This window comes from Cordyceps javanica, chromosome 7 (genome assembly GCF_051103115.1).
Source record: "Cordyceps javanica chromosome 7, complete sequence".
In the NCBI taxonomy this organism is placed as follows: domain Eukaryota; kingdom Fungi; phylum Ascomycota; class Sordariomycetes; order Hypocreales; family Cordycipitaceae; genus Cordyceps; species Cordyceps javanica.
This window is the reverse complement of record NC_139301.1, coordinates 677,046-703,116: the sequence shown is the minus strand read 5'-3', so window position 1 is coordinate 703,116 and position 26,071 is coordinate 677,046. Positions and strand designations below refer to the sequence as shown.

General features: G+C 54.5%; 9 protein-coding genes across 9 annotated transcripts; 4 read left to right on the top strand and 5 right to left on the bottom strand.

Moving 5' to 3' along the window:
* Window positions 1-1,509: 1,509 nt before the first annotated feature.
* On the top strand, window positions 1,510-2,310 carry V2A60_009736 (uncharacterized protein; the record flags this gene model as incomplete). Its single annotated transcript, XM_083261000.1, has 2 exons — window positions 1,510-1,597; window positions 1,679-2,310. The coding sequence occupies 2 exons, from the start codon at window positions 1,510-1,512 to the stop codon at window positions 2,308-2,310; spliced, it is 720 nt and encodes a 239-aa protein (XP_083117126.1).
* Window positions 2,311-2,764: 454 nt separating this feature from the next.
* Window positions 2,765-4,529, bottom strand: V2A60_009735 (uncharacterized protein; the record flags this gene model as incomplete). The annotated part of the gene is made up of 2 exons (XM_083260999.1): window positions 2,765-4,272; window positions 4,337-4,529. 2 exons carry the CDS (start codon window positions 4,527-4,529, stop codon window positions 2,765-2,767), a joined length of 1,701 nt encoding a protein of 566 aa, XP_083117125.1.
* An 817-nt stretch (window positions 4,530-5,346) lies between these two features.
* V2A60_009734 (MFS transporter) lies at window positions 5,347-7,086 on the bottom strand (the record flags this gene model as incomplete). The annotated part of the gene is made up of 1 exon (XM_083260998.1): window positions 5,347-7,086. One exon carries the CDS (start codon window positions 7,084-7,086, stop codon window positions 5,347-5,349), a length of 1,740 nt encoding a protein of 579 aa, XP_083117124.1.
* A 2,427-nt stretch (window positions 7,087-9,513) lies between these two features.
* V2A60_009733 (uncharacterized protein) lies at window positions 9,514-11,486 on the bottom strand (the record flags this gene model as incomplete). Its single annotated transcript, XM_083260997.1, has 4 exons — window positions 9,514-10,635; window positions 10,710-10,914; window positions 10,971-11,365; window positions 11,424-11,486. The coding sequence occupies 4 exons, from the start codon at window positions 11,484-11,486 to the stop codon at window positions 9,514-9,516; spliced, it is 1,785 nt and encodes a 594-aa protein (XP_083117123.1).
* A 3,999-nt stretch (window positions 11,487-15,485) lies between these two features.
* V2A60_009732 (major facilitator superfamily domain-containing protein) lies at window positions 15,486-17,385 on the bottom strand (the record flags this gene model as incomplete). Its single annotated transcript, XM_083260996.1, has 3 exons — window positions 15,486-16,958; window positions 17,032-17,240; window positions 17,328-17,385. 3 exons carry the CDS (start codon window positions 17,383-17,385, stop codon window positions 15,486-15,488), a joined length of 1,740 nt encoding a protein of 579 aa, XP_083117122.1.
* A 679-nt stretch (window positions 17,386-18,064) lies between these two features.
* On the bottom strand, window positions 18,065-18,662 carry V2A60_009731 (tubulin-binding prefolding complex subunit GIM3; the record flags this gene model as incomplete). Its single annotated transcript, XM_083260995.1, has 4 exons — window positions 18,065-18,257; window positions 18,321-18,388; window positions 18,449-18,577; window positions 18,636-18,662. The coding sequence occupies 4 exons, from the start codon at window positions 18,660-18,662 to the stop codon at window positions 18,065-18,067; spliced, it is 417 nt and encodes a 138-aa protein (XP_083117121.1).
* A 261-nt stretch (window positions 18,663-18,923) lies between these two features.
* Window positions 18,924-19,307, top strand: V2A60_009730 (uncharacterized protein; the record flags this gene model as incomplete). The annotated part of the gene is made up of 4 exons (XM_083260994.1): window positions 18,924-19,013; window positions 19,064-19,095; window positions 19,147-19,228; window positions 19,281-19,307. 4 exons carry the CDS (start codon window positions 18,924-18,926, stop codon window positions 19,305-19,307), a joined length of 231 nt encoding a protein of 76 aa, XP_083117120.1.
* Window positions 19,308-20,121: 814 nt separating this feature from the next.
* V2A60_009729 (uncharacterized protein) lies at window positions 20,122-21,772 on the top strand (the record flags this gene model as incomplete). Its single annotated transcript, XM_083260993.1, has 6 exons — window positions 20,122-20,288; window positions 20,352-20,379; window positions 20,438-20,942; window positions 20,992-21,320; window positions 21,373-21,429; window positions 21,656-21,772. 6 exons carry the CDS (start codon window positions 20,122-20,124, stop codon window positions 21,770-21,772), a joined length of 1,203 nt encoding a protein of 400 aa, XP_083117119.1.
* Window positions 21,773-23,349: 1,577 nt separating this feature from the next.
* On the top strand, window positions 23,350-25,159 carry V2A60_009728 (uncharacterized protein; the record flags this gene model as incomplete). The annotated part of the gene is made up of 2 exons (XM_083260992.1): window positions 23,350-24,917; window positions 25,069-25,159. The coding sequence occupies 2 exons, from the start codon at window positions 23,350-23,352 to the stop codon at window positions 25,157-25,159; spliced, it is 1,659 nt and encodes a 552-aa protein (XP_083117118.1).
* Window positions 25,160-26,071: the final 912 nt, after the last annotated feature.

Sequence of the window (26,071 nt, the reverse complement as noted above, 5' to 3'; positions counted from 1 at the left end):
AAAAAAAACAAAAACCAAACACAGGAAGAAAAAAAAAAGGTTGAGCCCATGTCCATGTTCCGTGCGTGTGGACGTGGAACTGGATCCCATCCATCCATCCATCCATCCAGTCATCCTAGTCCAGGCTGGGACGGACGACGGGCGGCCGCGCCCCCCCACGCGTGCCAGCTAACGCTGGTCCGATCGGCCGAGTGCGAGTTTGGTGTGTGTGCAGGGAGAGGGCGTCGCGCACAATAAGTCCGCGGTGCTCAAGAGAGGCGGCCAGGGCTTGTCCGCTTTCGAATGCGCAAAAAAAAAAAAAGAAAAGAAAAGAAAAAAAAGTGAGGCGCAAGCCTGTGTCCTTTGTGACCGTTTTACCCCAGCACGACACAAAGCAATGTCTTGGAGCCAATGACGGCATGTGGGAGGAGAGCAGCAGCGACAACGGCCACCGCAGTCGTTCAAGACAGGATCAGCGTTGACTGCAACCCTGTCCTGCCGCAATTGCCGTGGGCCGAGGAAGGGTACGATACGACGAGTTTTGCGTTGGCAAGGGCAAAGAAGGAAAGAAAAAAAAAAGAGAAAAAGAAAAAGAAAGAAAAAAAGGGAGGGAAAATTGGTGGAGGTGGTGCGAGACTGCCTACCAAACCGTACGAGTCCGGAACGCTGCAGAATTACTATGCGCATCTTACAGTGTAGAGCGGAATCCTTTTTTTCCGCGGTTCCGAGAATGGGAGCTGCTTATATCAGAGTGTCAGAGAGGCCAACATTGAGCATCTTGTACGAGGAGAGATATCCCAGGCAAAGCCATCAATAAGGGGAGCTTATTATTTTGACGTTTGATAGATTGAATGCATAGTACCTGGGGGTGTGCCCGTCCATAAGTATCTGTGCGTTTTTGCTGCAACGCCGGCCTTGAAGGTTACTTGCCTAGCAGCCACACAGCCTGCTCAGTAAGGTAGGTAAGCATGCAAGGTCACTACCTGTTATGCCGTGCGCAGGTTGCAGGTTGCAGGCGCCCGCCCGCTGCCGTTGTAACCCATGCACCATGTTGCCACTTTTTTGGTGGCGATCACTGTGGGTAGCTGACTGGTCACTGGTCAGATGGGTGACAAGACAAAGCCTGTTCATTCTCATTCTGCCGAGCTTAGCAGAACACGATGAGATTGATGAATGAGTATCTTGATTCATATTCAGCTCGCATTAGACTTGTTTTGATTTCTTTTCTTCGCTTTTTTTTCTTTTTTGCTTTCAATTCTCAATTGCTGTTTCTCACCTACGCGCGCCCGTGTTCAGTAACCAACTACAAACTTGTTAGTTAATAAGTTAGTTAGTAGGCTGGAGTCACCCTTGCAAAGGCTTGGCGTTGCTTGGCTCTGGGGTGGCAGAAAAAAAAAAGTGTCCCGCCTTGCGACAACGGGAAGCATCATCATCATCATCAACGAGAAAAACCGAACCCGTCAGCCTTCACCTCCCTTCCCCTCCGATCCATCGCCGCACCAACATCACAGCCCGTGGGTCATCGCCATCATGGCCGGTCATACCATCGGTCCCATCGGTCGAGCCTGGCTCAAGTGGAAATCGCTACGCCTGCCCTGGCGCAAGCGCTTCCTCGTCGGTATGCTTACAACTTCCTTTGCCCTTGCTTGCTGAACCCCCCTTTTTCCTTTTTTGTTAATACCAAAAAAAAAAAAAACAGGCTTCGACCTCCAGGGCAACACGTACTGGGAGTTTCGGCTCTCGACCCGCGGCACCGGCGAGGCCGCCCCCAACGGCCTCGGCGAGGTCGAGCGATGGCGCCGCATCGTAAAGTACGCGCGCGCGACGCACCTCTCCTCGGTAAAGGTCAGCCCGCTCTGGCACCAGTGGCTGCGGTACACGCGCCGCGACCCGCCCAGCCTCGACGAGCAGCGCGGCGACGTCGTCCGCCAGGCCCGCATGAAGCAGCTCGCCGCCGACGCCGACGCCCGCTGGGAGGCCAAGCCCCGCGTCATGGAGGATCCCCTGCCCGGACAGGCTGCTCTGCCCACGGGAGCGACGGCACGGACAAGTACACAGGCTGCTGCTGCTGCTGCTGCTGCTGCTGCTGCTGCTGCCTCTGAGCCGACGACGACAACGACGACGACGACGACGACGACGACGTCATTACGAGCCGAATCGAAACGCAAAAGGAACGCACAGCAGCGCGACGAGCTTGCGGCCTCACCGGCGCAAGCGCAGACGCAAACCGAAGACGCCATCGACCCTCAAGATCCGTGGAAGCAGGCGCGCAAAAGAGGGCCCAGCGAGGACTGGCAGCCCCAGGCCTGGAGTCCAAATGCCAGGAAATAATAACAACACACAAATCAACCCATAATCACAATCTCAGAAGAGACGTGCAATCGATCCAGTTGTCAGAAAACGAAGGTCTGGCAAGATTGGTTCTGCAGAGGAGCAAAAAACAGCCCTCGTGTTTGTATTAACCCTCCGCTATACGTGTATCATAGTTTATAGTTTTGTTTTGCAACCGTCGAGCGAAATGCTTCAAAACACGCAACAGCTACATTTGTTGCCTCCATGGATTCACCTTTGCCTGCCCCTTCCAGTATGCTAATGAAGCGCAATGATGCTACTGTCTCTGTATGTGCATCTTGGCCGTGTGTCGTTGAAATCGTGGTATCTATGCCGCCGCCGCCGCCCCAAACGCCAGCCAATAAACAGAATATGAAACGTCAAGAAAAGCAAAGAAGAGAAAAAAAAAAGCAAAGCCCATTGTTATGCAACAACACAATCAATCTTATCCTCGTCACGCACCGTCCATGGACGAGGACTGTATGACTCGCAGCAGGATCCGCAGCCTGTCGGCCGACGCGTCGAGCATCTCGGCCGCCAGCACGTCGTCCGGTTCCGCCCTGGCTCTGCCTGTGCGCTTGCGCCGAATCTTGGCGTGGCGGGCGTCGATGCCGGCGCGCACCGCGGCGTCGAGGGCCGGGGAGTAGGCGAGGGCGTTGCAGGCCCAGAGCAGCTGGAGGGCGGCCTCGACGAGGAGCGAGAGCTTGGCATTGTCCTCGACGCCGACCGTGTTGGCCGGGTGCGGCGCGTAGCAGCGCTCCAGCATGGCGGTGCTGAGGCGCGCCTCGGCCTCGCCCTCGGGGTCGACCCGGTGCGGCGGCCGGTGGCTCGACGGGAGCAAGAAGCCAAACAGCACCTTGAGGAGCGTGACGCGGAGCTCGGGCGGCAGCGGGCCGCGCCGCTGCGCGACGACGAGCGCGAACAGGTCCAGCGGCACCACCTTGAGCGACGACGCGTAGGCGTCGTACAGGCGGGCCACGTCCGACGGTCTGCGCAGCGCCGACGTCGCGCCCGACAGCAGCTGGAAGAGCCGCAGCCGCAGCGGCACCGTCTCCGCGAGGCCGGGGAACGTAGTCCCAAATGGGGCGGCCGACGTGCGGGCGTCGCGGGGCTTCTCAGGCGTCGGCGGCTCAGAGGCGCTCGAAGAGAACGGGTCGTCGTCGAGGTAGTCGCCAAACTTGTCGTTGTCGATATCCACGCGGTCGTCGCGCTTCCGCTTCTTGGTCCCGTTGTGGCGGCCGCGGGGCTCCTTGTCAAACACCTCGTGGAAGGACGACGTGGAGAGGCTGCCGCCGTCGGCGAAAAGGGCCTTCATGATGGCTTTGAAACCGCCCTGCGGCCCGTTCTTCTGCTCCATGTACATGGCGAGGATCGATTCCTGCCGCATCGTCGTCGGCACGGGTCCGTCTCCGCCGCTCGCTTCGTGCGCATCCAGGTCGAGGCGCTCGCGCTCCGACCAGTCCGACTGCAGGACGTCGAGCATAAACTCGAGCCACGCCTTCCAGTAGCGCCAGCGCTGCGGATACAGCGTGCTGCAGTTGAACGCCCACCCGAGCGTGGACCAGAAATCCTGTCCCCGGCTCCATATGCTGTTCTCGTTGGCGAGGCTGCCGGTGACGCGGTCGCGGTCGCGCTCGTCCTGAGAACCGTCGGACAGGGCTCCGTCGCTGCCGTAGCCTGTCCGTCGGTGCCATCGCGGCGTCGAGTAGAACTGAAAGGCGACGCGTAGATTGGCGTTGATGGGGCCAACTACCTCGACGAGGCTGCGCAAGTAGCTAAGCGCCAGCGTCGCGACTTCCTGAGATTGCTTGTCGGCACGGCTCGTGTATGCTGGGTGTACGAGCAGCGTGTTGAGGACCGCAAGGTGGCTCGCTGGCGGCACGTATACGCCCCGAGACGTTGGCCGGCGTCGTGAAGATCCCGCCCCGAGCAGGCTGTTGTAGAGGTTGATCGCGCCGAGATCTGAGGCGTCTTGGTTAGCTTTTTCTGGCGGTGCGTCCCAACTCTTACGCTCCTCTCAACCTACAGAGCTGTTCCTCCAGGAAGATTTGGCAGTGCGCTTTGAGCTCGCGCGGCAAGGGCCGCACATCACGAAATGGTGCGTGCCGGGTGTGGAGAGGGCTGGTTGCCGCTGTCGACTGACGCGACGGTTCTGACTCTGCCGCCGTGTGAAAAGAGGCTGGCGATGAGTCGGAACTGGAAATGGCTGGCCGCGACATCTTCAAAATGACGTCGTCGGCCGCGATGAATCTTTTTTTTTCCTGTCTGCACCTTTGACTCTGGTTGATGCGGCTGCAGGAAATGCGGGTGTAGTACTTTACGCGAAAGACATCTCGATATTGTTAGCACCGTACGGGACCGCGCCACCAACTGAACAAGGTACTAATTAGGTACCTTATAATAAGGTTTTGGCAGCTTCCAGGCACGCGGGCGCATGGCCGTACTGTGCGAATACGGTTGGCAGGACAGCAGATCCACTTTTAGCAGAGCAAATAGTCCCGTATAATCAACCATGATGAGGCGCTCTGTTAAGATGCATGGTGGAAACCACATCATTAGTCTGGCACTGTTGTAACTGCGCAGCTTACATGAAAAACCTTCAAAGCTATAATTCTTCTTTGTTCTTTTTTTTGTGATCCAGATTCAGTTTGCCATTTGTTAGCATGCCTGCCGTACACTGTGCCACAGGGGCCTAAGCCTCATCACACACTGTGACGCCACTTACACAGCCTGCTGACATCGAAATTTGATCTTGCTATCCGTGCTTGGTGCAAACAAAAAAAACAGAATGAATTGAAACTGCTGATTATGAGCTGATGGAAACAGAAGCAGAAAATTCATGTCAAACACCCGCATGAGTTCCTGTTGAGTACGTTCGATTTTGGTGTCATTGATATTATATGACAGAAAGAGTAGAGCTAATAATTATATATCATGACGGCTAAACCTGGCCTATCAAGAATTCTATGATGCAATAGTATGTTTTCCCCCCTAAACGCCGATGCAATGCAATTTGAATGTTCGGGAGACATTTGCCTACTTCGAGACGGGCTCCTGCGCCTTCTTTTCTGCTGCCGCCTCTGCCTCAACTTCTGCCTCGGCTTCGGCCTCGGCCACCTCCTCACTTCTGGGACCGGCGGCGGCGGAAGCAGCCAGCATCTTTTCCATGACGCGAGAAGCCTCTGACGCGAACTTGCAGCGAGCACGGATCTTCGCGCCGTACTTGTAGAAGAGGAAAGGGCAGGGCAGGCAGGCAAGGGCCAGGAAAGCCGGGATGGAGCTGGCCCAGTGGATGCCAAGGTCCTTGTACATGTATGTGGTGAAGAGAGGGAAGGCTGCGCCAAAGAGGGATCGCAGGACCGAGTTCGCCGCCAACACCGAGGCGGCATAAATGACATAAGAGTCGATCAGATAGTTGAGAAGCGCCAGGAAGACGAGAAGGATACCAGCAGCGAAGAAGGCGGAGCCGACAATGGACACCGCCCAGTGAATCTCGGGCCCGTTAGTCCAAGCAAACCAGAAGAGACCAACGGGCAGCAGAACAGATCCGAGAATAGCTGGCGGAAGCCTCTCCTCGGGAGGAGCCACGCCCTTGGGGTACGTTGCCGCCACACGTCTATAACGCCGGTTGTCAAAAATCGCGTATAGGGTTGCGGAAACCATGCCGACGGCGATGCCGATAAAAGCGAGACCTCCGATACCAGGACCCCAGCCCCGACCGAGCTGGAAAACAATAGGGAAGGCAGCGAAGCAGAGATACAGCGTGCCGTAGATGATGGCAATATAGATGGATGTGAGCAGGACGATGGGTTCCTTGATAAGGAGAATCCAGGGACGAGTGATGGAAACTTTGAAAAGAGCGACGGCATTCTGTGGAGGCCCGTGAGCGTCAAACTTGCTCACATAAACCTTTCCAGTCATCTTGCTGAGCTTGGCAGCGCGCTTGCGGAGCAGGACAGGAGCGTACGTCTCGGGGTACGTCAGAGAGCTGGCGATCCAGACCACGCCGCAAAAGATGGCAATCATGCCCTCGACCCAGCGCCAGCCCTCGGCCTCGCCCAGGAAGCCGCCGGCAATGGGGCCGAGCGCGGGGCCGAGGAAGGGGGCCATGGCGAAGAAGGCGCCGGCCTTGCCGCGCTCCTCGGCGCTGAAGATGTCCGCAATGACGCCGCCGGCGTTGGTCAGGGGCGAGGAGCCAAAGGCGCCGGCGAAGAAGCGCAGCACGATGAGGGTGCCCATGCTGTCGGCGCCGGCGGCGCCCGCGTTGAAGGCCGTCAGGGCGAGGTAGCTGACGAAGAAGAGCTTCTGCCGGCCGACGACCTCGGAGAGCGGCGCCCACAGCAGGGGGCCGAGGGCGAAGCCGAGGACGAAGAGCGAGATGCCGAGGATGGCGACCTCCTGCGAGACGCGGAAGTCGAGGAAGATCTCGCGGATGCCGCCCGAGTAGGCCGACGAGGCAAAGGAGACGGCGAGGGTGGCGCTGGCCTGGACCGCCACAATCATCCACTTGCGGGCGTTGGAGAAGGAGAAGGGGTCGTACGCGTCTTGGGGCAGGAAGTCGACGACGAACGGCGACTCGGCGCTGCCCTTGCCCGGGTACCTGTGGTCGACGACGGCCTGCGTCACCCCGGCCTGGTCCAGGAGCTGCCGGGCGTAGGAGACACGGTTCACGTCCGGCGACGCCTGGGCCTCCATGTCACGCTCCGACGCAGCCGTCATGGAGGAGGCGTAGCCCGCAGGCGTCACGGTGCCGTTGGTCGGCGAAGGCGGCGACATGTCCCTATTCGGGGGGAAGGTGAATCTGATGTTATCGAGAAACGTCGGGGAGTATAAGCTGTCAAAGTGCGTTGTTCAATATCCCTCCGGGGGGGTGTGTGGTATACGAGCGGGACCAATGTGTCTCAGCAATACTGAGAGGCAAGCAACTGTGTATACGTATATATGTTGGTTTGCAAGAACAATGAGGAATGGATTCCAAGTAGAAAGTGGGCAGCCCGTCGCCTTATACTTCTAGATGGCGATGAGAAACAACGGAGCCAGGCCCATGAACGGAGAAATACCAGACGAGGGGGGAAAAAACAATTCTGCTAAAAAAAAAAGCTTTAATCAGATGGTATTACAAACCACGATCGGCCCCTCGTAAAAGCGAGGAGACTGAACCCCCGACTGATAAGTCCGCAAGACGCCGTGGCCATCAGAGAGTGGGAATAATTGCGCCGGCAGGGCCCCATCTCGACCCCCCGCCGAGCCGCAAGCCCACTCGGAATGAGTGACAGGGTCTCTAACTAATTCCCGCGGGACATTGTACGAAGAGGCCGGCCTTGCCAAGCCACTTTGTCCCCCCCCCCCTATAGTTGCCGTACTAGGTTAGTTATGTGGTGCTGACAACCGACAATGGCAAGTCGGCCGCTTACCCGAAGCTGTGGTATTCGCTAGTTAGACCAGTAACTTGTAAGGCATGCATGGGCTCATCCAATCTATGGTTCCACCTGGGCTAGCTTTTTTTCCTTGTTCTTCCTTTGATGACTCGACTAAAACGCCGACGGCATCTATGTGGGTATACAGCCGGGCTGAGAAGCTTGCGTCAGAGTTTTGTCTATTGTTTCGTCTGTTTAAAATTTTATGGATTTTTTTTTTTTCATATTTCACTTTCGCGTTTCTCATCTTTATTCTTGATCGTCTTTCCTGCCTGCAGTTTTGACTGCTATTTCGGGTTCGTCCCCAAAACGTGGCATCCCAGCATGTTGTCTGAGACGTAAGTTGGTGGCGTAATGGCCAACTAGGATATTCAGAGAGCAGAGACTACCAAGTACGGATAGAGTAATCCTAGTTACAACAAGGCCACTAAGTAGAGTGCCTAGTTGTAGCCATGCGCAGGCTTCACCGCAGGAGGCTGATGACGCCGGTGCCTCGTACTTAGTTGGCACCGATGTGGCGTGAGCCTCCGCGGAATGGGCTGAATGCGCAGCACGAGCTTATGCTATATACTAGTTCATGTGCGTGCTGAACTCGTCATCAGACCAAGCTCCCGGTAGTCAGGCAAGCGCAGCCTCCTTCTGCTGCAGCATGGGTTTACAGGTCGGCGCATCCAGTCGAGTGAGGCAATGGTGCCAAGGGCTTTGCATTCTCATACATCGGAACAACACCTGCCTGGTGCCCCTCCCTACTTAAGATGCAAAGCACTCTCGAGTATATTCCAGCATGTGGTACTCCTTTGCGCCGTGCAGTAACACTGGACCAGGACCAGACAAAGATGTGTAAGTCATGCCCAATTCCATCACCAATTTTTTCCCGCACACTGCGCCTGTTCTTCACAGGCTTCTAGCGTCATTAATAAGTTGCAGGGATTTGTTGGCGGCCCAACCGGCCTCGAGACTGCTGCTGCATACTTGTAGCTTTCCCGCTAATTAACGCCTGCTTGTTGTTTCAAGGAACGGAGTTTTCGCCCTTTTTCCCACCCTGGTTTCCACGCGTCCGACTTAATTCAGTGGGGTCGTGAACCTCGCCAGCACTTGGGCATACTTGCCAGGTATCGCCGTTGCGCCGACGAAGTTTGTCTTGAAAATGAGATCCGGGTATTGCAGAGATTTGACCTGCCTTGAGATCCGTGCGAGATGCTGTTACATTCGATGCTTCACGGCGAAGCGGTATCTGACAGCTGCATGTTTCAGCCTTGGAATCATTCCTCCAAGCTTGGCGTCAGACTTCGCATCTGAGAATAAGAAAAAGTCCACAAAAGTCCGCAGGTCACCGCTTAGGCGGCAAATGAGCACGCCACGGTGCGTAGTTATGCCCGAAATGACCGGCCTCCCTCGACACGATTACAGATCGCATGCGTTGACAGGGCGGACGTACATCACTGGCCTTGAAACGCTGGCAAGATTACGCTGAACGCCGACGACCATGGGTTGCGGCCTTCCGAGGCCTTGTCATGTCACCACCCGAACTGATTAATAATTTCTGGGACGGTATGAATCAGCTTGACTCTTGACTTGAGTACTGATAATCTGTATTTGTGGAACATCTTTGAGTAATAAATGGCCTCGTAGCAAATGCTACGACAGCCCTTGAGTCTAGTCTGGTCCCATTGCGAAATAAGAGACTGACAACGGCTCATGGGATTCTACGCTCAGCTTCTCTGTTGCGAGTCAGATCTCTATATAGTTCGCATCCATAGTCCGAAACGGCATCATAGGCAACAAATCACAGTCCCGTTTCGCACAAGGGACCATACAGTGTGCCACCGGTGACCTCGGCCCAGGCATCGTTGCCCACGCACCGCCAGCACCAAAAGACATTCTCGGGGTCGTACTTGCGCTTGACTGACAAGAGAAACTTGTAATTCTCCTCACCAAACCAATCATTGCGCCAGTCAGGGTCCCACGGGTCAGCCTCGTTGCCGTAGGTGCCGGTGGACGGGGCCAGGTCCTTGAGCGCCCTGAGCTTCTTCTCCGTGAGGTCCTTCTTCACCTGCGCAATCTCCTGGTAGCCGGCGTTATCAGGCCATAAATCGATTTGCTGCGCCAGGACATACGTCCTGCGCCATGCCGGGTTGATGGCGGTGAGCGGCGGCGGCTCGAGCACTCTGCCTCCCGCGATGAGATTGAAGAATGTGGCCGAATGGGTCGCAGTCTTGGTGTCTTGCCCAGCAATGAGCGTTTCGACTACGGCTGTCAAAATCTCGGGCGGAGACTTCAGTGAGCGTTTGTCTAGGAAGCGCGACGCCATGATGGGCCGGTTCTGGCCTGGTGTTCCATGCTCGTGGCTGGACTTGAACCACGAGAGGAATGACGGGTATGTTGTGAAAGTAGACTGGACAAAGAAAGAAGTTCCGTTGAGCTTGACAACTTTGTCAACAATACTCCTGTTCATGACATCCTTGGCCTTTTCTACGGCGTCGGTGGAGTTGCTCCTGAGTAGCTTTGCAAAGCTATGCGTATAAGTCAGAGGGCCAGCGAAGCGGGTGAGGATTGCCGTAGCAGAGAAGCCTTCCTCGACTACTTCAGGGTAGCCCGAAATAATTTCACCAGTTGCATTTACCAGAGCTGAGGAGTTCCCGATTGCGGCAATCAACAGGTCGTGACCTAGGACCGGATGATCTTTGTAGGCCTTGATGGTCGCCGAGGTTACGATGCCATATGTGCCGCCACCGCCGCCGCGGAGAGCTGCAAAAAGATCTTGATGCTGGCAGGCATTAGCAGTGACAATCTCGCCAGAAGCCAAAACAACGTCCCACTCAAGAACGTTGTCTGCGCCTAATCCGAACTCATGGCTAAGTGGACCGTGGCCTCCGCCTTGAAGATACCCTCCGATCGTGCCGACAGTCTGGATAGAGTTAGTTCTCCGTTGAAACTGGCATATGTGGAGGATGGAAGCTGAGATATCAAGCAATGTCATACCTGGTCACCTCCTCCAACTACAATGCTCCCGTGGCCATGAGCAAACTGGTACACGTCCTTCCAGACGTATCCACCTCCGATCCGAATAGCCCGACCAGTGTAGTTGGTTCGACAAGATGGGTCTGACGGTACATATCTCTTTTGATAGTGTAGCCCACCTTCGATGTATTTGATCCAGATGGATAAGCTGCCATATCCTTGGGATCTATGTCTCCTGATCAGCAGCTATTCATGACGGTCTTGCTCTGGGGCTTGCCTCACCGGTAGCTGATATCGTGACCTGTATTCTTTATCACCAGTCGGATATTATTTTCCTTTGCAAACTTGATCCCAGCAGCTACATCTATGGCGCTGGTTGCGTTGACAGTGTATACTGGAAAATTGCCGAGGTCGCATTGGGGATAGTGCTGGAAGCCGATGGACGCGTTGATCGGAGCGCACGTCTCGATGAGTGGATAACTGTATCCGGTTGGAAATTTCGCCAGCCAAGTGTGTTCGGACCAGTTGGTAGCGATATCTTGGCACTCTTCCCTGTCGTACCCGATGCCCTGATAGCATGGCTTGGCGGTGGGCTGGTTGTGGATGAGTTTGCCCGCAAGTGTTGTGTTGAGCTCGTCCCAACTGGAGGTAGAGGGCCAACAGTCGTCAAGTGGCGTCTGCCGTAAGAAGGTCAGGTTATGATAACAATAGTGCAGGGTGATCGAGAATGCGTACGCATTTGCACTTGGCGAGAGCTAATGGCAAGCCAGCGAGGAAAACGCAATTCAATAACCACATCATAAAATTTGGTGAAGGAAACTCTTTCGTTTTCCGAGCCGTTGTACGGAAGCCGAGAGACATTTACACACACACACATATATATATGAATATGTATATACATGAATGCCGTCTGCAGAGCCAGCCTCGTCTTCCCCGCCACAATAATCCTACGACGCAGGGCTCCCCATTTTCAATGTATATAGATTAATTGTCGGCCTTCAGCGCTCCAGACAACGTCGCACTGGCAAGGGGCTGTGCTACGAAATGACTACTCGTGATGGGAAAGCGTGATCTGAATGTCAAAATCTTGGTAATCTGTGTTTCCGATTGAAGTTATGATCATCTGCGTTAGCAACCGGCGAGCCTTGTACCTGCGTGGCTATGGGTAAGCCTTCGGATCCAATCCGACACTCGTCGATTTTTTTTTTTTTTGAGTGGTGGCTTTTCCATTAGAACAATGTTTCCCTAGGTCTCAATTTAGATAAAAAAAAATGCCAGGCTGGATGTCGACCGCCCACCAAGTTGTCGTCACAAGATCAACCTCATTAGGTTAAGAGTGCAGGTTAGGCAGGGTAGTTGCTTGCGATTCAGTCTGCCACACATGCAATCACATAAATTCACAAGTTCACAATATTGCCAGCGCTGGATCACTTGCTAGAGTGCATCACATCTCCGCCAGTGTAAAACACCGAGTCCTAGACACCGTGCGAGCAAACATGTACTCGACACCAGCTGGTGCGCCATCCATGAACGTGATTTTCGTGCCTGCGATATCGAATCAGTATGCAGCGAATTGGAAACGTTTGGTTTCTATTTTACTTTTACCTCAAGAACCCAGGGTGCCTTGGTTGTTCATGGTCTCTGCTTGCTCTTCAAGGACGTGCCACGCAGTTTCCCTCTCAGTTGCCCAATTCCTGCACTGTGATGCGTCCCTCCTGCCTTCGGCTGGTGTGCGACAACTGGCCTCCTGATGCCCGTCAGCAACCACGTCTGCAATCTTCTACTGAATCCACTGCTAGCTATCCCCTTTTGTTGTTGGAGTCAGTTTTAGCTAAGCTCGCGAGCATTGTCTTTCTATCACATCCAGATGTTTTCAGCCCTGTTGGCCCTCTAGACAGTGGCAAACTTTACCTCATCACCCACCACGAGGCTTGGCGCAGCTATGCTTAGTCTCTGCAGTTGCTCCTCTCGCCGCCGAGGCAACAGCTCCACGAAGATTTCCGACGAGAATGTGGCACCTAGAGTCAAATTAAGCCTGGAGCCGTCCGAGACTGTGGCTCGCAGCACGGCCTTTCTTCCGGGAGAGGGAAGGCTAAGCTTGGATAATTTTGGCGTGCAAACTTTGGATCTACCCAAGCGAAAGGGCAGCAACGCGCTCGAAACAGTCAAATCAAAGCTCATAAGACACTTGTCATACGATAAAAATTCGCCCCCAAAGCCGCAAGCATCCGCAGATCACGATAAGGAAGAGATTGCTCGCCGTGCTGAACTTCGCCGATTTCGCGCCAGAAGAATCCAGGAAGAGTTGAACCAAGATTATACCAAATCCCTATCTACTCATGCCTCCATTCGAAGCACAAAATATCTGTCACCCCTCATCGATATTGGTCGCCCAGGTCGTGGTCCCCGGGATGCCATCGAGTTTTCCATTGACAGCAGTGGCCATATGCCAGCTCCATTCCCCTCACCTATGCCTAGCCCAACGTCATTCAATACCAAGTCTTCAACTACCTCGATGAAACGATGGAGTAGTTGCCCAGCTTCGATTGGAGAATTATCAGGCCATGTCGCTACGCCAACATACATCGAATCAAACACATCTTCTCTATGGAAACGGTATACCGCACCTGGCCAGATATCAGAATCCAGGTCACTGCCAAACTTGCTACAACCTAGAATGCGAGCTCCTCAGTTGGCCAGAACAAAGCCTACCACATTCGACAGTGATATAACTGATACTTTGGACTCCTGGCTCATATTGCAAAAGTCTCGTCCTCGACGCAGCGCAACTTCGAGCGCGGCAAATCATACGCTGCCGCCCCTTGAGCCACGTTGGTGCCGTAATCCACCATTTGGGAAGAGGCTCACAGATTTCAGCCAGGATACTGTTAAAAAGCCATTTCCGGTTCGGCAGAGCGCTGCTTCACAGCGTCTTCCATCAGTGTCACGTCCTGCGATTAAACATCGGGGATCGCGAGCAACCATCAGCTTGAGAACGGATTCTGCCAATGGACCTCGACAACCAAGCCTGGTGACTCCGGTCGACGGGAAGAGGAATATCTCCTCAGCCTCTAGCCAGGGGCGAAACGATCTCTCAGAAACTCCTAGGGGGCTCTCATCCTCGTACTACCCATCTGTCATGCCAAGCATACAGCCCAGCCCGAGCCGATCCGATTCGCCTGTCAATATTCTGAGCATGAGGGACCTACAAAGTCTAGAGCTATCCCCTTTTGAGTGTGAGTATGCTCTTCAGCCCAAGAGCTCGTCTAATTCGTAGCAGGGCACGATAACAACTCTATTCTCAGAAGTTTTGGCACATCTGCCGACGATCAAAGCTCCTACGCTACGGCGGAGAACGGCGAGAATGATTCTCAGGACTCTCCGCGCATCCATGATAACAGCAACAAACGAAGCCACGACGGTCATGTGGACGAGAAACTATCACCGAGTAGGCGGTTCACAGATACATTGAGCCTTCGAAAGAGGGGTGAAAGTAACAGATTAGGAATTACTGCAAATAATTCCAGATATTCAAACCCCAACTTGAATATCCGCGCCCGCACAGAGAGGACGGGCTTGCCCACAACATGGCGATCAGGCAGCGGATCCTGGGACATTCAGTCCAGTCTACCTAAGCGCATTTCGTCCAAGCTTTGGTATCAATCTCGTACAGTCTCAGCGACCATTCCCGAAACAGAGACCCCAATGACAGTATTTAACATGGAAAACATTGCTAACGAACCTCTCAATTCAATGGACGCAACATTAGGAGCTAGAAAGGACCAGGAGGGTGCTCGAACAACACTACGGAAGAGCAAGGTGAACACTTCAGCTGATTCGAGAACAAGCCGGACGCAAAACACAAGGTAAGTGAAATCTCCGGTAGTTGCTGTCTGCTAACGTAGTTCTATTGTAGAATGCCTGGAAATACAGACCGATCTCTGCAGCCTCACGTCTTGTCTCGGAACTCCGTTGCCTATAATGCCTTGCAAAAGGTCTCCCAACGAAACTCATCAGCCCCTCCTGTGTCATGGAAAATATATCAACCACGAAAACAGAATCAAAATCCAGCCAACCTGCTTGATAGAAGATCCCAGAATGTTTTGGCTAGTCATGGCCAGGAACCACGGCGACTGAGCCACCACGATTGCGCCGAAAACCGCGATCGTCGGTCCATCAGTTTCCCGGCAAAGATAGGCGATTTGGTTGAGACTGTAATCACAAGATTAATTTCTTCGCGCAAATCATCGGAGAGTTTGAAGATCGCCGGTCCAGAACCAGCACCTAGCAAAGTTTTGCCGTTGGAACCTTTGAAGATCGACGAGGTCCAGACTTCCCCCGTCCTAGGCGAGATTGAGATAATTCGGTCCGCGCGATGATGTTGAGCCTGAAACTACAGGGTCTAGAGGAACTCACGCACATTCGCGGAGCATCAGTACTTCCCTATTTGAATCACACTCCCTAGAATTCTTCAACTTTTACGTACGTGGCACTGCAAACCATCATTTGCGGTTTTGAGAGGAGAAGAGTAAGACAACCATAAATTCAGAGGAGGTTCATTAATGGCAATTGCATTAATATTTATGGACAATGAGACTTATCTTATGTAGCAACAGATGTATGAATGGACTTTTATTGATTCACATAAGATGCGTAAAGAACACGGATGCCGAGCCTTGATCAGAACCAAGAGACGCTAAACAGTAATTCATTCGCGTAAATCATTATGCCATGCGATGATCTGATGATGCTTGAAAAGGAGAACGAGAAAAACTAAACTGAAACAATTTTGTGGCCTCATACTTCCTGCAGTTCCAGTGGCTGTTCCTGCTGAACCTCTCCTCTCGCCTTCTCACGTACCTCTTCCCTCTCTTGCCGGCGACGGCGCTCTTCGGCCCGACGCGCCAGCTTCTCCCGCCTCTCGCGCAGGGCGACGCAGAACTTGGAGCGTGCTCGGATCGCCTCGCCCTTCCAGATGAAAATGAAGGGAATGATGCACATGACGGCGAGCAGGCCGCCGAGCAGGGAGCAGGCGCCGGCGATGCCGAGACGCTCAAACATGTGCGTTGTGGCAAAGGGCAGCGCGACGGCGAGGACGGAGCGGCTGGTGGAGGAGGCGGCGTTGGCGGAGGCGGCGAAGATCTCGTAGGCGTCGACGAGGTAGTTGAGGATGGCGAAGAAGATGAGGACCATGCCGGCGCCAAAGGGGATGCCGGCGAGGAGGGGCACGACGAAGGAGACGCCGGGGCGGGCGCTCCAGCCCATCCAGAAGAGGGAGACGACGAAGAGCGGGCCGCCGATGCAGGCGAGGGGCAGGCGGCGGTACTCTTCGCGACGGACCCAGGCGGCGTCGCGGGCCTGGGCGCGGGCGAGGACGGAGTCCCAGTTCCAGAAGATGGGGAAGGCGACGGCGGCGCCGACACCCACGGAGAGGTATGTGAGGCCCGTCTCGCCAGGACTGAGGCGGTAGAGACCCTGGTAGATGATAGGGTATGCCTGGAAGGACATGTAAAAGACGGCGTAGACGAGGCCGAGGTAGGCGCAGCAGCAGGCGACAATGGGCTCGGTCACGAGCATGCGCAGCGGCCGCGCGAGCACGACGCTTACAAGCTGTCGCATATCTGTCTCCTCGAGCTCGCGCGGCGCCACCACCTTGTTCCGGGCCGGGTCCTGGGCGCGGAGGCGGCGCGCACGGCGCTCGAGGAGCACAGGCTCGTACGTCTCGGGGAGAAAGAGCACGCAAGCGAGGGTCGCGCCGGCGTACATGAGGTTGACCCAGAATGCCCAGCGCCAGCCAATGTTGTCGGCCGTGTACCCGGAAATGACGGGGCTGATGAGTGGGCCGAGCGTGGTGACGACCATGAAGATGCCAAAGGCGCGGCCGCGCTCGCGCGCGTCGCCGTAAATGTCGGCGAGGATGCCGGCGACGATGGCGATGGGCGAGGCAGCGAAGACGCCGGTGAAGAAGCGCAGCACGAGCAGCGCGCCCCACGACGGCGCGAGCGCGCACCCCATGGTGAAGAGCGTGAAGCTGCTAAACGTTACGAGCGTGAGGTTGCGCCGGCCAATGTGCTCGCTCAGCGGGCCCCAGATGAGCGGGCCAAACACGTAGCCGACGAGGAAGACGGAGATGGGCAGCACGCGCTGTTCCTGGGATGCCACGCCAAAGTAGTCGGCGATAAAAGGAATTGCTTGGCTGGGCAAGGCAGACCCAATCGTCGAATTCAAAACGAGCATCGACGTCAGGGCAACGACGAGATGCTTTTTGGCCTGGCAAGTGGTGAATCCTGGTCAGTTTTCATGCTCACAGAAGAGATAAAGGGTGGTGTGGTAAAATACGAACTTTGCCCCAGTTCTTGGGATTCTCAGGGTCGTCAATCTTCCACTCTATCGTCTCATAGCCAGGACGACTGCGCGTACGCGAGCGAATCTGGTCCAGCGCGGCGAGGTCATCCTCATCAAGGTCGTCTTCGTCTGGCAAGGCAGAGTCGAGCTGCTCCTCCTCCGCTTCATGGTTCGTGTCGGCGCTGAACCGGCTGTGTTGCCCATCATCTACATGAGAAGAAAAGAACAAGGCTGGTGAGTTGGGCGACGCAACGAGCAGGGAAGTCTGGTCTCAGGGTTTGATCGGTGCCTTACGTGAATAGTTTGAGGTTTCTTTCCCCTCGCCATCTTCAGTGGAATCGCTGCCACCCATTCTAGTACGGTCTGCCGGGTCAATAGTCCCCGACTCGGCTATGTCATGACAGTTGCCAAAACGAGATGTGATGTGAGTGCGCGGGGTCGTAATCTACTTCTATTGCGTGACGAGGCAGTGTAGATACCAGCCCGGCGGTTGCAGCAGCGAGTCCTTGCAAAGACCAAGGTGAAAATGCAAAGAAAAGATATGCCATGATTAAAATTCGGTGCAAGAGCGAGCGAAGGGATAGGCCTAATTACTTTTCTTTAGCCCAAAGCGTGGGGCCGTTCATCGGGCGGCGCAACATGCCGGGTCTAACCAGGTTTCCGGTGCCCATTCCGAGACCAAGATTTGCTAGTAAAAAGGCACCCCGCCCCAGTTGTCCGCGGCTTTCGGGCGGAGAGCGCGTGGGCACGGTGCGTGTTTTTCCATTGTTCACCACAGACAATTGGGGTCGGCAGGGCATGCTCAAGCACGCAAGCCTTCGAAACCACTCACAATTCCCCGTGCGAGGCACTAGCGCCACGCTCCGATTTACGGCCCCCCGCGGAGATGATGCTCTCGTAAATGCTGAATACGTATCCAGTCCGCATAATCAGTGCGAAATCGCAGTCGTAGCACGACGATCGCCGAGTTCACCACATTAAAAAAGGCGGCATGGCTGGCGGGATGTTGACTCTCCTGTTGCATTCGTTTTCTATACTTCAAGATTAATCTGCTTGCCAAATCTGGCGTAAAGATCAACTTTTAATTCCGTCATTTGCTCTTTGATGGTGCTGATCTTTTCCTCCAAGGCTCCGGTATCCTCTTCGATTCGAGTCGTCGCCGTGGTCAGCATTTCCTGGGCCTGTTCCAGTGGCAGGTGAAAAAATGCGTCCCCAATCTTATATCTATAGCAATTGTCAATACAGCTCCAACTTGCGGTATATTCATTGCTTGTAGAGGCGTCGTACTGGATTTTCTCGTCTTCATCGGCGAGCTCAAGTTCGGTAGAGAGGTCGTCTAGCTCTTCCTTTTCTTTCTATTTCGCAGCGTCGTCAGTCGAAGTCCCCTATATCACCACGCAGAGGCAAGAACAAACATTCTTGGCCTTCAACTCCTCTTCCAGAAGCAATTCTCTTTGGTGTAACCTGCTGAATCTGTTGATCTTGTCCTGGTCCTCGCGACGGACCTCAACTTCTTGTCCCGCAGCTTCCTCCTCCTTGGAGAGCTGTGCGTCACCAATTAGTCAGAGTCACGGCGAAGGATCTCCCAGAAAAGCTGCCTACCATGCGCCTCTGTAATAATGACGACATTTTGAGAGCTATTTTTTAACCAAATGGGCTTCGCTTGTTGGCTTTGCTCTATGCCGGGATTGCAACAGTACCAGGAGCTCAAGAATTCTTGGTGGGGTACTGTGCTCTGCACCGTGCGTCACCAGATTTTTGCACCGTCTCCTCCACAGAGGCCAGCCCCACACAAGCTAAGTGAGATGCCTAACTGTAAGACGCGACGGCCAAGGGTTGGCATGCTTCAAAGCTGTACTCACAGTCGCGAAGGAAGACTACGTAGTCAGAATGGGTACCAAAGCATATCCAAAGGCGACCCTTAAGAAGATTGTCAAGGCGCACTCAAATCATACGCTCAAGAAAGACGCCGACGTGTCGGTATGCAGCGCGACGCGGGACGTTTGTTTACATGGCTGACTATGCAACAGATCTATCTCAACTACGTACTCTTCATGGAAAGGTGATGATGCCGATGATTCAATGGCCTAGTCATTCATTAACATTGGTTTAGTCTCGTTAAAGAAGCAGCCATTCAATCCAAACAGTCAGGCGAAAGAGGTCTCACAACCCGCAGCGTCAAAAAGGCTACCCGGGTAAGAATGATACGGTCATTACCTTCCGAACAAGTGCTGACTATCGTTTCAGGACATTCTTGCCAAGTTCAAGGGCTGAAGTACGCGAATTCGAGAATAAATAAGACAATAACCAACAATAGTCGGAGAGCGGACATCCGCATGATGATCCGATCTACGCCGACTGCGGCACGACACAATCGAAGGGAAGGTTCAGCGTCGCAATGTTACGCAAATATGGCATTGGATGGTTGCTCTATAATTAGGTGGCTGTAGAGGCTACCAAATATATCCGACAAGACGCATCTACTGTCTGGAGAAATCGGACTATAGTTAGTTGCTGCGGCTCGATGCATGACAACCCTACCAAAGGTGTGCACGAGACCAGGCCCACATTGCCTCAGTAGATACATTCAGGCACCGACGCTGGCAAACACGCTGTGAATCGTGAATTACACGAGACTCACCCGCAATCAGCATAATTCAGTTACTCACTTCTATATACTTGAACACAAAGTCTGATTTGTTTCGTTCGCGCCCGACCGGTGCCTAAAGAGCCATGTTTCTGTGTGGTTCTAGAAGCTCACCTCCCCACCGACAGCTGTGCGCGGGCGGCTGTCGTTGAGCAAACGGCCACCAGTGCGCCACCCGCCCGACAGCATGGTCAGTTTCACTCCTCCACACATCGACCATTGGAACTCTTTTCCTCCCCCCTAGAACCTAAAAGCTCCCGAGACCACTGCATTGTCTTTCTGATATCACCTTTTCGTCTTTGCATCCGCTGTTGCATCGAAGCATTGCCATTCTTGCCCATTTCGATCCTTTCATTCGACTGTCACCCTCGATTTTCCTCGACGGTGCCCTGCAAACAAACACCAACACAACGAGCCTACGACAATTTGCGATCGATCGCCATGGCTGCCCCGATTGCTACCCAGCCCATTTCCAAGTCGGCCAAGAAGAAGGCTGCCAAGTCCATCCAGCGCACTGATTCTCCCGCCCCGAGCACCACATCTATCGCCCCCTCTGCAGACAAGGCTGAGGATAGCTTTGAGAGCCCATACATCAAGGAGCTTCAGAAGTAGGTGTCACACAGGGTGGCGTGTTATCGTGTTTCGCGAGGCTGAACTAACGCGTTGTGTAGAAATATTCGAAACGTAAACAAGAAGATTGTAAGACCGCTGGTGTCTCCTGGCCTGCATTGCTATTTATTCTAACGGCCACTTACAGGTGAACGCCACCAAGACTGATTCGCTCCTCGCCGAGCACAAAGGCAAGAGCCTCGATGAATTGGTTGCTGCAAAGATACTGAACGCCGACCAAAAGGCTCAGATCCTCAAGAAACCTGGTCTTCAGGCGCAACTGGCGACCCTCGAGGAGCAGCTTGCCCAATACCAAAGGGTTCATGAGCAATACGCGACGCAGGCCGCCACAGAAAAGGCCGAATTCGAGAAAACAAGTGAAAAAATCAAGAGAGATGTTGCCGAAGAAGCAAAGCAAGCCTTTGACCAGAGCTTTCAGGACAACTTGCTCCTGCTGTCACAGTTCCTCCGTTTAGCTGCGTACCGTCGAGAGGAAGGCCGAGACCCAGAGTCGGATGAGAATCAAGCCATTGAAGGGGTCCTGCTAGCCATCTACTCCGGTGACAGCTCCGCTGTAGCTGCCATGATGAAGTTGATGCAAGGCTCTGATGAGCAAGTCATCAGCGTTCCTGGAGAACAGCTGGAGTCGACTTGTAAGCGGACCGTGATATTGGGTTGTTTCCAATACTGACATGAATTTAGACTCTGATATCGGGGCCTTGGCTAAGGGCTACACCTCGATGGCACACACTGAAGCGACGCAGCTGGCGGAGGCGGAACCAGAGAGCTCTGCCCCTGCTGCACCAGTCGCTGTTGTAGAGGCCAATATCGCAGAGATTGAAGCTGGTGCCGAATCTCTTACTATCAGCGAAGCTACTTTGAATGGACAGGCAACTAGCAACGACCTGTCCATTTCACAGGAGTGGGTAGATGTCGCGGCTCCCCAAGATGCGGTTCCCGCAACTACAGTTCCCGTTGAGGCCCCAAACACTCGGTCTTGGGCAGATGATCAACCCGAGGGGAACACTGTTGTAAGTTAACTTTTATGGACACTCTTTAGGGTCGAAATCTGACTAGCACCAGGCCGCTCCTAGTGCCTCTCAGCCAAATGATGGATTCCATCAGGTTCAGCGAAACAAGGTCCGTCAGGATCGTGAAGGAAATGGTAACTTTCGAGGCCGCGGTCGTGCAGACTACCGAGGGCGAGGTGGTCGGGGTGACGGCCGGGGAAGGGGAAGAGGCAACAATCGTAACACGAGCTCGGGAGGTGCCGCCCCTCGTCCCCCTCGTCGAGAGGATCAGTAAATACGCTGGTCTGACTACAGCCTGAGTAGAGAATCAGGTAATACATCTTACCGGCCTCTAGAGCGCAGAGGAACTTGTACACAACGGCATGGCGGCGTTTTCGGTCTTCACCGATCTTTTTGGTACTGAATTTTGGAGGATAAGAGAGGCTGGCAGCAACCACCAGGGTAGCAACTGAAGTTTCTAGAACCTTGCGCGGGACCGGTGGGCAACCTCGTGTATAGACGGGCTAGTTGACTTGGTGTGAAACAAGGCTACGTATGAAGCTACGTATGAAATTATGAAAGATGTGTACTGCCCCATGTGGCGCAGGGCTGATAAAGGATTGGTGCCAAAAGTAATGCAGTTTGTGAGATAAAAGAGACCTGGCAGCTGGGTTAGAGACAGTCACTTTTTGAGTCTTGAGGGGACAGCAAATTTGTAACTGGGATTGTTTGTGAGACATAATAGAAGCTGGACTCCTAATTGGGGGGCTACATGGTCGTCGACTTTGTACGAAGCTTCAGCCCGAATAGGGCTCCAGTTGATGAGTCGGCCCCCACTGGTAGCTGAATATAAGAAGGGTAACGCTGTGGGGGCATCTTGTTTCTCGTTCTTTCCTCCCGATCTGGACAAAGAGTCTACCATACCTAGTACTTACGCAAATGATCCTTGCCGGCGTGGGCAGTGGCCAAGAGCTTAGACGAGGTGCGGATTAGCGTAGGTGACGAGAACCACGAACCGCATATCGCATTCTTTCACACACTGCCAGCTGACAAAGTAGGGCTTGGAGCGAGGGACAGAAATAGATCGCTTTGGTCATGATGGCTGCCTGAGCTAGTGGTTTATTTAGTCTCTTGTCCCAATGTGCATCGAGGTCACTACTACGGGTGGATGGCAGTGGAGGAGGCTTGATCAGCTTTCTTGCCCGCGTAGCTGGCATCATGCCCATGCCATCATTCCGCTCAGACCCCTGCTATCCGATTTCGTTTAAACATGGTCCAATTAAAGGAACCGACGTTGGAATTGACTCAGCCGGCCCCTCGCCTCGAGCAGCTAGAACATGTTTGGCAGGGCCGAGGGCGATGAACTCGGGCCCCCATGGAGAGCCAAGATTGCCAATCGTGCGTTTGAAAGACACGCCGTCATCAAGAGTACCACTGCAGCCTTGTCGGCAGTCATAGTCTAACGGAATCGTGGCTAACAGAGAGACCGGCGAGCGCGGCGATCAGGCTGGTGAGGGCGAGTTTCCCAGGCCAATGGGAGACTGCAGAATCCCGGGCCCGGTGCAGGTGCCGGCCGCCCATTGTAGGAGTGACGCGCAATATGAATCGCATATATGCTTCATTAAACCCGATACGTACGGATTAGGACAAAGCTCGAGGGGATGTCCAAGATATATAAGGCGCGACACCGTCCACTGTGAGAAAAGGAACCAGCCTAGGACCGTAGATCGCATCGGATTCATACACGCAGTAGGACAAAGCATGTCACCGACACCATCCTCCAACAGATCTAGAATTCCAGATAGCGGTGAGCGTCAGAAGAGATGGGCACCCAAGGTTAGAACAGGCTGCTACACGTGTAGGTACGTCGAGGGAGGCATAACGATGAAGACGAAAGGACTACCTGTGCGGAAGGTTAACTGCATTGATGTTCAGGCAACGTCGAGTAAAATGTGACGAGAGGAAGCCAGACTGCCGCCGCTGTCTCAACTTGAAGATTGAGTGTCAGTACAACCTCGTCCCTGCGGCGCGGCCACAATGCGGGAGCAAGATGCCAGTTGCCGATAGCCTCACCCGCCAGCCCGTCCAGGCCGTCTTCCCGGCCGGCATCGAGACAGGAGGCTACGAGCTGGAGATGTTCGCCGTCTTCCGCAACGAGACGGTACACAAGCTGGGCGGCGCCTTCAACCGCGACTTCTGGGCCGTCGACGTACCGCGCGCCGCGCAGGCGTACCCGGCGCTGTGGCACGCAAGCCTCGCGCTGGCCGCGGTGCAGCAGAGGGTCGAGTCTCTGGTCGACGACGACGATGACGACGATGACGACCACGACCACGACCACGACCACGACGCCACGATAAACGAGCCCGCGCTGGCCATACCACGGCAGCACTACGTCTTCGCCCTCGCCCAATTCAACAAGTCCATCGCCTGCATGGCGGACCGACTGAGGAGGGCGGACCCGCTAACATATGCCGACAAGGAAATGGTCATGCTCACGAACGTGCTGTACATTGGCATATGCAACATCCTCGGCGATTTGAAGCAGGCCATTGTACACTTGAAGAACACCATTGACTTGATTGGCGAATTCCGTTTCGGCGAGGACATGACAGCGCACAAATCCCCGCGAGGAATCCTGCGGTATCCGGAGCTGCTGGCCGTGCTCGCGTACATAGACGGCCAGAGCGGCGACTTTGACGAAGTACCGGACCGCTTCGAACGCGAGTACGTGATCAGCGTTCCTTCCTACGACTCCTTCTCTTCCATGACCGAAGTCTATCTAGGGTTTCTCGTCATCATGTACGACGGCCTGAAGCCGCTCAACTACACCGACAGCTGCACATATCAGGCTCGCATCAGCATCCTCTCCGGGAAGCTCGAGGAGTACAGGGTCCGCCTCGCCGACTACGAGAGCCGCCTCCTGCAGACGGGGCTCCCAAAGGCAGACGCCAGATGCATTGCCGAGATCCGCCTCTTCCTGCGCTACTTTGACGTGTACTTTGGCACGTGGGCGTGCACCACCCGCGCCGGGTACATCAAGGCAGAGCGCCAGTTTGAGGTGCTCCTCGACGACATCCAGCAGGTGCTGCAGGGCCGGCAACGGGAGGCTGAAGAAGAGCGGCACCGCCGGGGCCCCGAGCCGCAGCAGGAAGAAGAGGCGCCGCCCGCGCCGTCGCTGCGCGCGCGCGTGCGCGAGTTCTCGTTTTGCGTGTCGCCGGGGGCCCTGCTGCACGAGATTGCGCGGGTCGCGTACACGGCGCCGGTGCGGTTCCGGACGCAGGCGCTCATGAAGCGGTTCCCCTTCAAGGAGGGCGTGCTGGACAGCGGGTTCCTCGCCGCGCGGCACGAGGCCTTTACGCACTTCATGCTGCGCGCGCCGCAGCGGACGCTGCCGGCGCAGCGGCGCGGCTCCCCGGCCCTGCGGTGGTACGCGGACACGGCCTCGGGACCGGACGGGCCGTTTGACGGGTGCCGCGGCTGCGAGTGCATCGAGGGGCTGTTCGTGTGCAGGGACCACCGCGTCCAGTACTTCCTGCTAGAGGACATCAACGGCGAGCAGTATGTGCGGGTGCAGTCGCGCTATGATCGGCGCTACGGGTTAGAGGGCGAGGTGTTTGAGTACTCGATGGGGGAGGATTTAGGCATATTAGTTTAGCGATATGATACCACCAAGATGAATTGGAACTATTTTAATACCATCGTGGTAGGTGTAAACGCGGCGGTGCGTACGTATCGGAAAGAGACTGACATGAATGACACTACTACACAGCCAGGCCGAAGCCATTGTTGTCTCTTGCCTCGTCATCTTTGCCATCTTCGAAGCCGAAGCATACATCAGCAAACTCAACCTTCTGCGGTAAAGCTAGTCGTGGTCAACAAGTCATGCGTAATAGTGTAGCTTCCGAGTGATAGTAATAGCGCTGGTGCCTGCCTGGACGAGCCCTGCCACAAGTATAAATACTTACAATATTGTACGGTTTTGTCTAGTTGCATGGCCTTGAGTGAAATGCTCACTTCAAGAGCAGCCAAACTTCTCTCGCTACCAATGTACCTAGGCAGTGTCGATGTAGAAAGCTAGGTAAGTACATATCCTACCAACGCAGCTGCGTCTACATCGCCAACGTCGAAGCAGGTCAGGGTGTTGCCACCTTTGAGGGTCAAATGGCTCCCATCCCCTAAATATGAAGTGTTTGAAATTGATATCGATCCGGATCTTGGGGCCGAGGACGCGAGAACATGCGGCTCGGGCAATCTAATTTTATGCTTATCGTGCTCCCCTTGCAGAGGACAAGCCACTGAAACTCACCCAAGACGCACCAAGTACTTACGGATACTTACTCACTTTTATGCCGCCGAAAGAAACTGTGGCGCTGCTGCTAAGTGGCGCCTTTTGTCCTGGTGCGACTTGAATGGCTCACGTATCAACTAACCAATGGCAGGTACCAAAGTACCTCACTAGTACCTTTTTCACTAGGAAACTTTGCAACTTGTCCTTTTCAGTACTTACTTGCGACGCCCGCCCTGATGAGCCAACCGATTGGTGTGGAGCTTACAAGCTGTCCTTGTCGACATGCTTCTCTGGCCACATCAACCTTTCTTTACCGTATCATCTGACAAAAAGCGGCCGGCCTGCCCACTTCACCCGCAGCAATTGAGTCGTCTGGACTTTCACAGCTGTTGAATCACCATCATTCTTCAGTCTCATTCTACTTTCCTCCCTCCTTCTTTTTCACCTGCCCAATGCTTGCCTCTCTCTAATACCCACAGCTACA